This window comes from Crocuta crocuta, unplaced genomic scaffold (assembly GCF_008692635.1).
Source record: "Crocuta crocuta isolate KB4526 unplaced genomic scaffold, BGI_CrCroc_1.0 scaffold10, whole genome shotgun sequence".
In the NCBI taxonomy this organism is placed as follows: Eukaryota; Metazoa; Chordata; class Mammalia; order Carnivora; family Hyaenidae; genus Crocuta; species Crocuta crocuta.
The window spans coordinates 5092256-5106294 of record NW_027527551.1 but is presented as its reverse complement, the minus strand read 5'-3'; the positions used below and the strand labels follow the sequence as shown (position 1 = coordinate 5106294).

General features: G+C 38.0%; 1 protein-coding gene across 13 annotated transcripts in view; it reads right to left on the bottom strand.

Annotated features, from left to right (window-relative positions):
• The window catches only part of KIAA0586 (KIAA0586 ortholog), a 112122-nt gene that overhangs the window by 44558 nt on the left and 53525 nt on the right, over nt 1-14039 (bottom strand). For all 13 annotated transcript variants that reach the window (XM_077768745.1, XM_077768762.1, XM_077768692.1 and 10 more), the window contains 4 exons: nt 13440-13696; nt 11588-11664; nt 7143-7277; nt 4577-4754 (listed from right to left, as the gene is read on the bottom strand). In XM_077768745.1, the coding sequence (XP_077624871.1) occupies nt 4577-4754; nt 7143-7277; nt 11588-11664; nt 13440-13696 (647 nt within the window). The remainder of the gene's footprint in view (nt 1-4576; nt 4755-7142; nt 7278-11587; nt 11665-13439; nt 13697-14039) is intronic.

The window sequence follows — 14039 nt, the reverse complement described above, 5'->3', positions numbered from 1 at the left end:
TTTTTAGTAGACAAATGGACCTGTATCATTTTAGAGTAAATCCAAAAACTACTTCATATATTATCTAAGATTTTTTAGAATCTAGTTTCTGCTCACTACTCCAGTCTCACTGCATCCTCAACTCTAGCTCATTAATGAAGTACTTAGATTTCCTTAAGTCTTGCTATTTTTTATTTTTTATTTTCATTTTTACTTTTTCCTCTTATCTCACTGCATATTCTGCCTGGAAGGTCCCTCCTCATTTACTATGTGGCAAACATCTATTCATCTTTGAGAATCTATTTCAAGTAAGCCTCCTCTCAAGTATGAAGTCTTTTTTGGATTGCCCTCTCCAGGTACAAGTGACCTATATCCCATCCTACACAAACTTCTTCAAGATAACTCTGAGAATTTATTGAGTGTTTGGCCCTCTCATCTATTACTTCTACTAGAGAAAAACATCATTATGGACAGGGCCTTACTAGGTTTTATATTCCTAGCCTTAAGAAAGTATGTAGAGCATAGCAAGCATTCAAAAACTATTTTCTGAATGAACAAGTAAATGAACAAACTGGAATGTGCTTATTATACTCCACCATTAAGATTCAATTTCATATTGGCTCTTGTGGGAAACCATCTCTGAGCCCTCTCCTGTGGAGAGAGTCCTCCCCTGCACTCCACAGCTGTCTGTGTTGTTGTACTAATTACACAGTATTATATAATCTTTCTTGTATTTCTCCTACACTAGTTTGTAAACTTCCTTGAGAGCAGATACCTATCGTCTCTGTAGCTCAAGTGTCTACCATTGTACATAATATAGTACCAAACACATAGGAGGTATTCAATACAAGCTTTCTGAGTAAACGAGAGCTACAATTAGTAGTACATCTCAGAGGCCTCACAATTTGTTCAAAAATATCAGTTTACATTTTAGGGTTCTTTTTAATAAGTTTTTAACGTTTATTTAGTTTTGAGAGACAGAGAGAGAGACAGCATGAGCAGGGGAGGGCAGAGAGAGAGGGAGACACAGAATTCAGGGCAGGCTCCAGGCTCTGAGCTGTCAGTACAGAGCCCATCACGGGGCTTGAACCCATGAATTGCGAGATCATGACCCAGGCAGAAGTTGGATGTTTAACTTACTGAACCACCCAGGTGCCCCTAGGGTTCTTGGGACATCTCTTCAAAGCTAATTTTGCATCATTTTTATCATTCAACCCAAACTAAGAGCCTCAGGATTAGGAAGAGTGGTAGGGGGATATAGGTTGCAAACAAGACACTTTCTGAAAATGTGAAGAGGTGGGGAGAACAAGGATAGATGAGCCTCTGTAGGTAAAGTTGTTATAAAATCAGTATTGGGGCACCTGGCTGGCTCAGTCAGTTAAGCATCCAACTTCGGCTCAGGTCATGATCTCACAGTTGATGGGTTTGAGCCCCGCGTCGGGCTCTGTGCTGACAGCTCAGAGCCTGGAGCCTGCTTCGGATTCTGTGTCTCCCTCTCTCTCTGACCCTCTCCTGCTCATGCTGTCTCTCTTTTTCTCTCTCACTCCCTCAGAAATAAATAAAACATTTAAAACAAAAAAAGACATCGCAGTTTATAGTTTGATTGCTTACTTTCTCTCAGATCATCTGCTTTGGGGGAAGCCAGCTGCAATGTCACAGGCAGCTCTATACAAAGGTCCATGTAGTAAGGAAATGAGGCCTCTTGCCAGCAGCCATGTGAATGAGCGTGGAAAAAAGATCCTCCGACCCTGTGGCAGCCTCAGCCCCAGAAAACAGCTGGACTGCAACCTCATGGGAGATCCTGAGAATTACCCAGCTAAGACATTCCCAGATTCATGACTTTCAGAACTGAATGAGATAATAAATGCTTGCTGTCTTCAGCTGCTAAATTTGGGGGTGATTTGTTATATAGCAATAAATAACTAATATATTAATATTACTCCCACTTGAAGAAACTTGGGCTTGGAGATATTACTTCCTCCAAAGTACACAGAGCTGTAGTTCAAGCTGATATTTGAAATTCCAAAACCCCAATTCTTAGCCACACTTTGCTGTATTGCCTCATCTATATGTTCAGTCTTAATGTTATGCCACATTACCTATTATTTTTTCCTATTAAGCAAATATCTACAGTGTACCTACTATTATAAATACACTGTACTGTAGGTAACATGTGAGGGGCTACCAGACATATAAGGAAGGACATATCCAATAGGATAGATCTTCATGTATTTTATTCTATAATAATTTAACAAGTACCTAGTTGTTCTTAAGTACCTAATAGCTCTCAAGTGATCTGTGAGAGCCACCTAGTGTCAATTCTGATTAACTGCAATCTGCACAAGTTACTTGGATACAAATAGCAAGCCTAGGGGGAAAGAAAGAGAGAGAGGCAAAAAAAAAAAGAAACAGACTCCTACTTATGGAGAACAAAGAGATGGTTACCAGAGGAGATGTGGGTGGGTAATAGGTGAAACAGGTGATGGGGATTAAGGAGAGCACTTGTGATGAGCACCAGGTGTTGAATGGAAGTGTTGCATCACTATATTGTACACCTGAAACTAATATTACATTGTATGTTAAGTAACTGGAATTTAAAACTTTAAAAAGTCACATTTTATGCCATTAAAAATTTTTTATGTTTGTTTATTTTTGAGAGAGACAGAGAGACAATGAGACAGAGCATGAGTGGGTGAGGGGCCAAGAAAGAGGGAGGCAAGAATCTGAAGCAGATTCCAGGCTCTGACCGTCAGCACAGAGCCCAGTGCAGGACTCAAACTCATCGTGACCTGAGTCGAAGTTGGATGCTTAAACCCATGCCATTTTAAATCCTACTAATTTAAGAGAATGTAAAACATTTAATGCTCTCAGTATGTGCATAAAATGAGAAATAACTCCAATCTTACTTCACATTTATTCTCCTGGAAAGTTTAGTCTTGAGTATCTCTCAATTCTGAATGGCATAAGGTGTTCACTCAATATAACATGGAGATTTTAAATACCCTACACAACAATGTTTTTCTTTTTTTTTTTTTCTTTTTTAAAATTTTTTTTAATGTTTTATTTATTTCTAGGAGAGAGACAGAGAGAGAGACAGCTTGAGCAGGGGAGGGTCAGAGAGAGAGGGAGTCACAGTCTGAAACAGGCTCCAGGCTCTGAGCTGGCAGTCAGCACAGAGCCTGACGCGGGGCTCGAACCCACGAACCGCGAGATCACGACCTAAGCGAAAGTCGGAAGCTTAACCGACTAAGCCACCCAGGCGCCCCAATGTTTTTCTAACATAATGCATTTCTTTCCTTTTCTGATTTCTGGAAAATCTGCATACCTCTAAAAGTCCTTAGAATGCAGCAGTGGCCAGGGAAAAATCAGTAAGTAAGAATATATTTGATCCTCATTAATTTGATGACTGCATATTTGCAAATTCATCTACCCAATAAAATTTATTTGGAACCCCAAAATCAATAGTTGCAGTGCTTTTGTGGCCATTCACAGACATGTATAGACCAGTAAAAACCTTTTGCATCACCCAATATACACTTCACCTGCTGAGCTTGAACAAGGTGCTGCTCTGCTTTCTTTCAGCTCCTATACTGTAAACAAGTTTGTTGTTGATTGTTTTCTGTTTTGCTGTCTGTGTATGCTCTGTTCACATCTGTGTTTTTTTGTTGGTGATGGGTGGTTTCATGTGGCCCCCAGTCATACTGCTGAAGTGCTATCTGGTCTCCTACATGCACAAAGGCTATGATGGGCCTCAGAGAGAAATGCATGGATTGGATAAGCTTTGTTCAGGCATGAGCTACAGTGTTCAAGACCCTGAGCCCAATGTTAATACATTAACAATATATATTACAATAAGTTCTTTTAAACAGAAACACACAAACATAGACGTGATCATTTGACAAAGATGTTATGGTCAAAGGCTTGCAGGAACCCAGGCCTGTATGTTCCTCTAGGAGCAGTGGGTCAGTATTTACTAATTCGTTGTTCCTGGTGAGTCTAGAAAACATAACCTCAATCACTGTATGTGCTAGTGTTCAGTATTCTCTGTTCTGTTTTTATTTCCAAAGTGTTAGAGCAGGAAGTTTAGCTAATGAGGTTCTAAAACAGTCATGAGTGCACTGAGCACTGTGTCAGAAATTCATGCAACACAGAGTGAATTTCTACAGTATTATGTAATTTAACCTTGTCCTAAACAAGGTATGTTCTGTCACCGTTTTGAGGTTCTAATTACATTTTTCTAATATGCAGTATAATAAATATATGACTAATAAAACTTTTTAAGTGTATGCACTTTACTAAAATTATCTCATGCACCATTCTGTGGCTCATATACCAAAACTAACATTTGGGAAAATATTGATATATATACCACAAAAAAAGTCATTACTAAATATTTTAAAAATGACCTTTTTGATAATTTTTAATAAAAAAATTTTGCCCTCACCTGAAAATAATTTTCTTAATTCAGATTAAGATCACTCTTGTAATTATAACACAATAGAACACTCAGTATGAGAATACTACAAAGGAAGTGTGATGGAGTTCAAGTCAATATTCTAATAAATGACACATCAAGCAGCAGTATTTTGATGTATACCTGTCACTGTGACAAACTGCTGAGAGAAGGGGTCAGGAGCACGGTTTTGATCCAGTGACTCTGCATTAGTGGCAGTTGGCTGCATAGCGATGGAATGTGCCAGTATGATGTTCTCTGCTGCTGCTGTCAGCCTGGGCCTTTGTCCTTCACTAAGTTCACCCACACTGTTTTCCAAGTCCTAGAAAGGTAGAAACAATGGTTAAAAACACTGTATTAAAATCTAGTCAAGGGGCGCCTTGGTGGCTGAATCAGTTGGGGTCTGCTCTTGATTTCAGCTCAGGTCACAATGTCGTGGTTTGTAAGATCGAGCCCCCCATAGGTCTCTGCATTGATGGTGCAGAACCCACTTCGGAATCTCGCTACCTCTCTCTGCCCTTCCCCTGTTTGTGCATGTGCATGCATGGCTCTCGCTCTCTCAAAATAAAAAATAAACTTAAAAAAATTAAAAAATAAATAAAATCAAGTCAAAACAGCAAATTTTTGTCAAGTACGATGGTCCATGCCACTTGACTGTTTGGAAGATATTTTAGAAAGTGCCTATTATGCCACATACACACTACTGAAAGACAAGCTTAAAAACTTAGTTTAATCAGGCATTTAGCAATAGGCTTTGTTGCTAAAATCTTGTTTTTTATAAAGTTAAACAACCATTACCTGCTTTTCAAACTCTAAATTGGGCAGCAAAACACAGAAGAAAAAATTTATTATTTAAAGTAAATACTGGCACACATTACACATTGTTCATAGAGCTTAAAATTAAAATTTACCTCTCATTCTTTATGAATGAAAATTGCATGAACTTGTCAGGGTAAAATTTATAGTTAAACAAGTGTAATGATGAGAATATACCTTAAATGATAGGAACATTACCTCTATCCAAACAATTACATTTTTTTATAAGTACAAGAAGAAGGCTATTTTAACCGTATTTAATAAAGTTATTTTCTCTGGAAAAGTACACAAGTGCAAACACATCTCTTTATCAAATATATAAAGTAAATTTAAAAACTAGAAAAAATTGGGGTGCCAGGTGGTTCAGCTGTTTAAGCATCTGACTTTGGCTCAGGTCCTGATCTCAAGGTTTGTGAGCTCGAGACCCGCATCAGGCTCTCAGTGCCTGGAGCCTGCTTTGCATTCTGTCTTCCTCTCTGACCCTCCCCCACTCGTGCACTGTTTTTATCTCTCAAATTTAAATAAACATTAAAAAAAACTATAAAAAATTTATAAGACTTCTATTTTCTTTCTGGATTAAAAATTATCTAATCACCAGCACATTTTGTAACTTGGAAATATTCTAACTATAAGTTTGCTAATCAAGAACTGAATAAAAATTCCAAAATCTGAAAGCTCTCATGTTTGTTATTTAAACGGGGTTTAATTTCAACCAAGTCTTTTTAATAGACTATATGAAGAAATCACTGCTGAAGTCTCTTTCATGGCTCTACTGACTGTAAAATAAAATCTAACTTCTTAATTCAACATTCAAGATTTTCTACAATTTTCCCAAATTCTGTTATACTTCTACCTCCTCTAGGTCCCTAATCTGACTTTTCTTGAGGAGCGTCAATTACCTCAACAACCTTTAAATAGAAAAGGATTATTTTGCAATTAATATAAAACATTTAGAGACTCTTGGGCAAAGTAAAGAATGATGGCAGATACACATTCCCTAGAAATGAATTAGAAATGTTTCACAGTGTCTATATTATTCTGCCACTACCATATAAAATGTTGTGCAGTAAACAGTACCTTTTCTACTATGAATCAATTTTCTAGGGTACTTGTAATTGCTGAGCTATTTAACACCTTAATACTCTATGACCAGACTGAAGCCTTAGTTTTCCTACTCACAAAGTGCTCTCATACTCCTAAGTATCATTGATCTTGACAACAACCCAAGCTGCTGATACTTGTACCCTGAATAACATCAGGGAGCACAAATGTTAATACATCAGCTAGGGTGAAAGGTTGCAGGCAAAATCTGACCAGGATTCATTCCTTCACCGTCTTCCCCTCCAAACACCAGGACTGGATTACAAAACCTCCATTTTCCTTAGCTTATGACCTGCTTGCCCAAAATATCTTAATAGCCTCTACAGTGCCCAAACCTAAAAGGTTCTTCATGATCATCTGGTTCAACCACCTTCTCCAGACTTATCTTTTTATCTAAAGTGCTAGTCACACTGAGATAGTCAACATTTTCTAGATATTTTCATCAGTTCTCAACTGTAGAGTAATTGTTAAGCCCTCTTCTACCCACATGACTAAGACCTTCCTAAAGGTAGGGATCCTGTCTCCTTTACATATTTACTATGTGTCTGGCATATAGTAAATGTTCAATAAATGGTTGAAGAAACAAAGAAAGAATGAATGATCCTCACAAATCATTTAAAAGGGTTTCTGTTCTTTTTCAACTGGAGAACAAGAGAGTTAGAACAAAAAGCCTGAATTCCTTTCAACTGTAAAATGCTAGCACTCTGTTTTAGGTCAAAGTTACAAAAGGTTGTTGTTTTTCCTGTATTAGGATCAAACCAAGAGGAAAAAAATCACTAAGGTTAACAAGTACCTCTGAATGGTAGACTGCTTGCTGCGAAACTAATGACTCCTGGGTCATTTTGGCAAGAAGAGAAAGAATTCCATCTGTAGGAGTTTTTTTATGGGGCATCCTAATCACTTGTCCTTCGCTGGGAGGATCATCTTCCTGAATGAAACATAAAGACAATGAATACGGCAAAGAAACTCTTTCAAACAATTGCATTTTTCTTGATTTACGATTAATAAAACACAATATTCATCATGAAAATGGCCTATTAGCACTTTATGGAAAGTAGGCAGACTCTACTTTCACGGAATTCTCATTTCCATTTGACTATACTAACAACCCTCTAGTTTGCCTCAAACAGAAACCACACCATAAAGTCATGTGATTACACTTCAACTGGAGATGTATTATAATAAATATGAAAATTGGACCCTCTGTCCCAAGTAACTGAGTTAGAACGATTCATAGATGTTTTACAGAGGGCCATCGAGTTTTTGGCTGACAGCTTCCTGCTTCATATTTATGCAGCACCCAAAGCACCCCACAGTGTGGTAATGGGGGCGAAGTACTGTCATAGTGCAGCAACCTGGACCGCAGGCAAAAATGAAAACCTGCAGTAATACGCGAAGGCGCCATAGACCTTTGAGCGTCCCTCTGCCTTCTGGGCTGGTCCCTGGTACTTGGCTAGGGGGCAGGTACTGCAGCTCTCCCTGGAGCACCGAGACGAGGCTGCCTGGTGCTCAAATATGACCTCTCCCAAAGATGAAGGGCAGTGTGGGCCTCAGAGTCAGAGAAACTGGATTCCTCTGTAAATACAACTATTAAAAAGATGTTTAATTCCATCAATAGTATTTTTTACTTCTTTTACTATGAATGAAATGAAGTTTGTTAACTCTAGATTGCTATAAGTCTTTATCTCCCAGCTGTATATAAATAAATGCCTCTTGGTCACATGACTTCAAGTTATTCTTGGTTTTTCAAGATTGTACTTCCGCATTTGACTTCATTACAAATTTGCAGCACATCTGATTTAGGCTTAGCAAAAATATAAAGTTGGAGTTCAGTTTCAAATGTAGAAAAAGAAAAGATGTTATCATTTAGTCCTTGTTTGGTCTGGCTACTTGCTTTAAACAAACTCAAACATGCTCCGGCACCATGATAAAGTTCTAAGAATGGATAAAAATGCCACAATGACACGTTAAGTAAGCTGAGTGTTAGTTTAATTCTTCTCTGAAAATAAAGACATCTCATTTATGCCTTCCCCACATATTTCATAAAAGTGATTTCCACTCACTTCATAATGGACTCAATTACTTATACTAAATAATTACTGTTAGAGAAGTAATTGTTCCATTATTATCTTACAAAAACTCTCCTTAATGTATTATTTATACCCCTGCATTTAGTAAATTGTTTTTAATAAATTTTGTTACTTGGATATATTAATTTCCAGATTCAGCATCTTTATACTATAAGGGTATTAAGTATTAAGCATCTTTAATAGTACGAAGATGCTATCTAGCCTCCAAAGCTGTCTGTTGGACTTGAGAAATGCCCCACCACACACACCTAGCCCCTTGGAACTTCAGCTTTAGCATTTAGATAAGCCCTATTAGAGCTCAAAATTTATAGTTATCAGCTTAAAATGAAAAGGTATGTAGACATCTATATCTGTATCTATATCTATACATATAGATATATGGGGGGAGGGAGAGAGAGGAGGAGGGTGGGAGTAGGGAGGGAGAGAGAGAGTTGTGGATCTGTCACTAAATAGCTATGTGACATGGACAAATATTTAACCTCACTCAGCTTCATCTGTGAAATGAGTAGTCATATATAATAAAGGATGCACATGAGAATGCTGGGAACTTTTTCAAAAAATACAGGTCTAAGCTTCTAGCTGTCCACAAAAATGCACACCATACAACCCGCATGACCTACCGAACCTGTGTATCAGAGGATGGAACCAGCAGGCATACCTTTGAAAAGTTCCACTGGTAAATTTAATATACATCCTACCTTATATCACTTCAAGTGGTTGCTTTAAAGGAACTTCTAGCATTATGATTATAAAGGGATAGAAGGACATGGCTTTTCAAAACTACACCAATCTCTTTCTGTTTTCATCATGATCGTGTATAATGATACAACTGAAAGACAATAATGCCACGAGACTTTACTTCCAGATTTACTCAACCCCTTGAAACTACTAAACAAGTGGGCAAAGTATACGAACAATTCCACTTGAAGACGTGGGGCATCAGGTAACAAAAGACAGGGATTTCTGAGAGATGGAAAACAAATCAGAAGAGACCTGTGGCTGCTCTAGCTTACTGCCTGTGGAAGTTTCCAGGCTCCAGCACAGGAGGGAGAACCCTGGCGGAGCTCAGTGGACCCCTGAGCTGAGAAGACAGGACTGCAAGTCCAAGGAAGCCAAGACAGCTAGGGTTCAGAAGACAGGCTACCAGAAAAGCGAGAGCTGCACAGGGAGAGACCTCTGGAAATCTGCAGAGGGTCCCCTTTTAGCACTAAGTACCAATCAGCACACGCATACAGGGTAAACTCATGAGGCTGGAGGAACAGGCACCTGAGAAACTACTGGCTCCAACAGTGCCCGGGGCGTGTGCTCAGGTTGGAGTAACAGCTGTTCCCACCAGGTGGGATGGGAAACTACATTTAAGATGGCACTGGCTGGAGTGCATAGAAGGGGCTTGCCTCCAAAGTGGGAAACAAATAGCCCTGGAGCGAGTACTGCTCTGGTCTTGCCCAACGAATCTTTAAAGCAAGACTCAAAAGGGTAAAACTGCCTCTAGGTAGGTAACCTAACCGTATGTCTGAGCAAAGTCCAAAACTCTTTACAAAAAAAAAAAAAAAAAATTGCATAAAATGTAATTCCTATAAAAAATCGATGCAAAAAAATCAACACAAAATTTTAGCAGATCAAATTAAACACCTTTTCTTAAAAAGTCTACCATACACCTGCCACATTATCCATCCATTCCACTCCTAGGTATTTGTCCAAGAGAAATGAAAGCATATGTCCATACAAAACTTACACACAGATGTTTACAGTTGCTTTATTTGTGACAGCCAAAACTGGAATAAATCCAAATGTCCAGTGACAGGTGAACGGACAAACTGTGGCACAACCATACAACATATTCCTACTACTCAGCGATAAAAAGGAAGGAACTATTGGGGTGACTGGGTGGTTCAATCAGTTAAGCATCTGGCTCTCAATTTTGGCTCAGATCATGATCTTACAGCGGTGAGACTGAGGCCCGTGTCGGGTTCTGTGCTGAGCATCGAGCCTGCTTAAGATTCCCTCTCCCTCTCCCTCTGCCCCTCTCTCACCTCACACTCCCTCTCAAAAAAAGAAAAGAAAAAAGGGGGGAGAAAAGGGAACGAACTACGCTACACACGACAACACAGATGACTCTCAAAACGATTATGCTGAGTTAAAGCAACCAGGAAAAGACAAATATATCCATTTCTGTTATTTTGCAAACTAATCTATAGTTGCAGAGAGCAGACCAGCAGCTGTGGTAGGCGTGGGGATGAGAGGACTGACGGGAGACGAGGAGGAGCGATTACAAAAGGGCATGGGGAAACTCCGGGGGATGGTCGATGAAGATATGTTCATTATCTTGACTGTAGTAATGGCTTTACAGATGTATACATATGTCCAAAATTATCAAACTTTTTACAAAAGAGCAACAATAACAGCAATGCTTGGCAAAGGTTATAGATAAACATAGATGAGAATTGAGTACAACTACCTGTTCTTGCTTAGGTTGCTGCAATTATATATAAAAAGCAAAGACTTCTATTCCTTAATAGTATTTCAAAAGAAAATTCCTATTATCACTACTGTATAAAATTTATGTATGTAATAGTTGATATTACATATAGTACTAATTGATATTACACATATTGTTAAGAATTATAATAACATATTTTTCAATGCTTATTTTTCCTTCCACAGAGCTACATAATAACTAGGAAGTGATGGTACCACCACCGTGTCCTATTTCAGTTTCTTTTTCTTATACCATGAATTCAATTATTTTTAGCTAAAAGAATTATAATACTGGTTAGGGAAAAATAACAAATTTATTAAGAGAGCCGGTTTCAACTGATAAAATCCTGTTTGAAATATTGTAAAGGCAATATATCCATCTGACAATTTGTACTGAGCTAGATTTTCTTCATATGATTATATTAACTGTGTAGTTTTGAACTACTGGAGCCATGGAGATTAATAGTTTTCTTTGCATTCTTACAATTATGATAATGAAGCCTGAGAATATGATAACGAAATGTGCAAGAAACCTTAAATTCTTTCATGGATATTTTATTAAATTTTATACCTATAACTCAAATATTTGAGAAAAACCCTAATCAATGGCAACAAGTTCATCGAAATATTCTTCACGTCAGAATTCAATACAGAGCCAATAATTTCTTACCATTTCAAGGGCATCATGCAGAGTACTGGATAAGCTATCATTTAGGTTTGTCAGATACAGCCCTCCATCTCCTAAAGCTAGAAATTATAGTGTAAAAATTAAAAAAAACAGAAGAAACATAAATTTAGTAAACAATCTGACCGTAAAGCCATTACATTTAAACTCATACAATAAAAATACTGTTCCTAAAGAATAATTCACAAGCTACTCAATCTCACCAGTTTTTTTAAAAGTATATTTTTTATAACAAAGATGAGATTTTTGTTTTACTTACCAGCTTGCCAGAACTGTAACTATGAAACTGAGAAAGAGGCACTCCTAAATACTGCCAATGTAATTAAAAACGGGCTAAAATTAAAAACTGACTAACCTTTTGGGGCCCCTGGGGGCCTTAGTCAGTTAAGCGCACAACTCTTAATTTTGGCTCAGGTCATGATCTCAGAGTTTGTGGGTCCTAGCCCCACATCAGACTCTGTGCTGACACCTTGGGATTTTTTTCTCTCTCTGTCTCTCTCTCTGTCCCTCCCCTACTCACTCTCTCACTTTCTCTAAATAAATAAACATTAAAAATAAACAAACAAAAAACTGATTAACCTTTCTACAGAGCAAGTTGGCAATGTATCAGTATTTTAAAGGTGCATACTCTGATTCAGCAATTCCACTTCTAGGCTTGTACTGTTCTATTTCTTGTATTTTAATGTTTGGTTGATGCAGGGCTCAATCCCATGAACCATAAAATCATGACCTCAGCTGAAATCAAAAGTCAAATGTTTGGGGCACCTGGTTAAGCATAGTTAAGCATCTGACTCTTGGTTTCAGGTCAGGTCTTTACCTCATGGCTTGTGAGTTCAAGCCCCACATCAGGCTCCACGTTGACAGTGCAGAGCTTGGGATTCTCTTTCCCTCTTTCTCTGCCCCTCCCCTGCTCATGCTCTCTCTCTGCTTCTCTCTCTGCCTCAAAATAAATGAACTTAAAAAACACACACACACACACAGATAAATGCTTAACCAACTGAACCACCCAGGTGCCCCTAGGCATGTACTCTTTTTTTTTTTTTAACTTTTTAATGTTTATTTATTTCTGAGAGAGAGACAGATAGAAGGTGAGTGGGGGAGGGGCAGAGAGATTGGGAGACACAGAATCTGAAGCAGGCCCTAGGCTCTGAGTTGTCAGTACAGGGCCCAACTCAGGACTCTAACTCATGAACCGTGAGATCATGACCTGAGCCGAAGTCCTTTGCTTAAACAACTGAGCCACCTAAGGCATCTCCCTAGGCATGTATTGTATGGAAATTATCAGATAGGTGTACATAGTACACACACATACGCATATATGTATGTGTGTAAGAATGGTCATCAGAGAGCTCTGTATAATATGGAAACACTGAAAACAATCTACATGCCGGCCACTATGGCATTGTTTTAATAGAATACACACAACTAAAAAATGAGGTACAGCTCTATGTGTTGATATAAAAAGATATCCACAATATATTATTAGGTAAAAAAATAAATGCAGGCTTCAAAATAATTTATATAGTAGGATTCTATTTTTAAAGATAAAAATACACATGTACATGTATTTAGCTATCTATATATGCAATAGAAAAAAAAGACTGGAAGAGTATATTTCAAACTATTAAGAGTGGTATTATTTCTGGAAGGTGAGATTTATGAGTTAGATTTTACTTTCTGAAGTTAAGGCAGAGAAGAGTTAACCTGCAGAGTCCATATTCTTTCTATTAGATTAGGTTTAATCTTGAAAATTAAGTAAAATCACTCGACACAGGAAATTATTACTTGGGAATTATCATAACCTAACCAGTGAAACCAATGATACAAGTTAACTTACTCTTGGGGGCCACTGTTTGACCGCAGTTAAATAAAATCTCTCCTTCAGAGATGGGTCTATCTAAAGTCTCAGTTTCAGTGACAGTAACACTCAAGGTGCTCTCGGTTGTTGATGAATCAGAGCTTGGCATCTGTATGGAGGAAGGGGCCTGGGCGGCAGCAGCAAGTGGCACGGAAGGAACTGGAGGTTCTGGGGGTGCAGGCTGAGTAGGGAAACCCACACTCTCAGGTTCTTCATCCTTGGCCACAGACATTACACTAACAAGAAAAAGGCCGATTGTGAACTTATTAGATCACTGAAAGCCTCTACTGATTTTTATATAAAAAACAGATTCAAAAGTCTCCCTTAGCCAAGTATTTCTATAATCTACACTACTGTAATTACCAAGGCTTATTTTTCCAAAGTTGTTTGCATGCTTTAATCATAGACCATCTTGAAAGTTCTACCATTTCTAAAACCAATCTACATGGTAGTACTTTAGAAACAAATTACTTTAATTTAGTAGATTAAATTAATTAGTTTAGTACAAAAAAATAAAACTTAACTGATCATCATAAATGAAGATTCACTCTGGGCAGGAACCTTTTTCCATGTTATTAA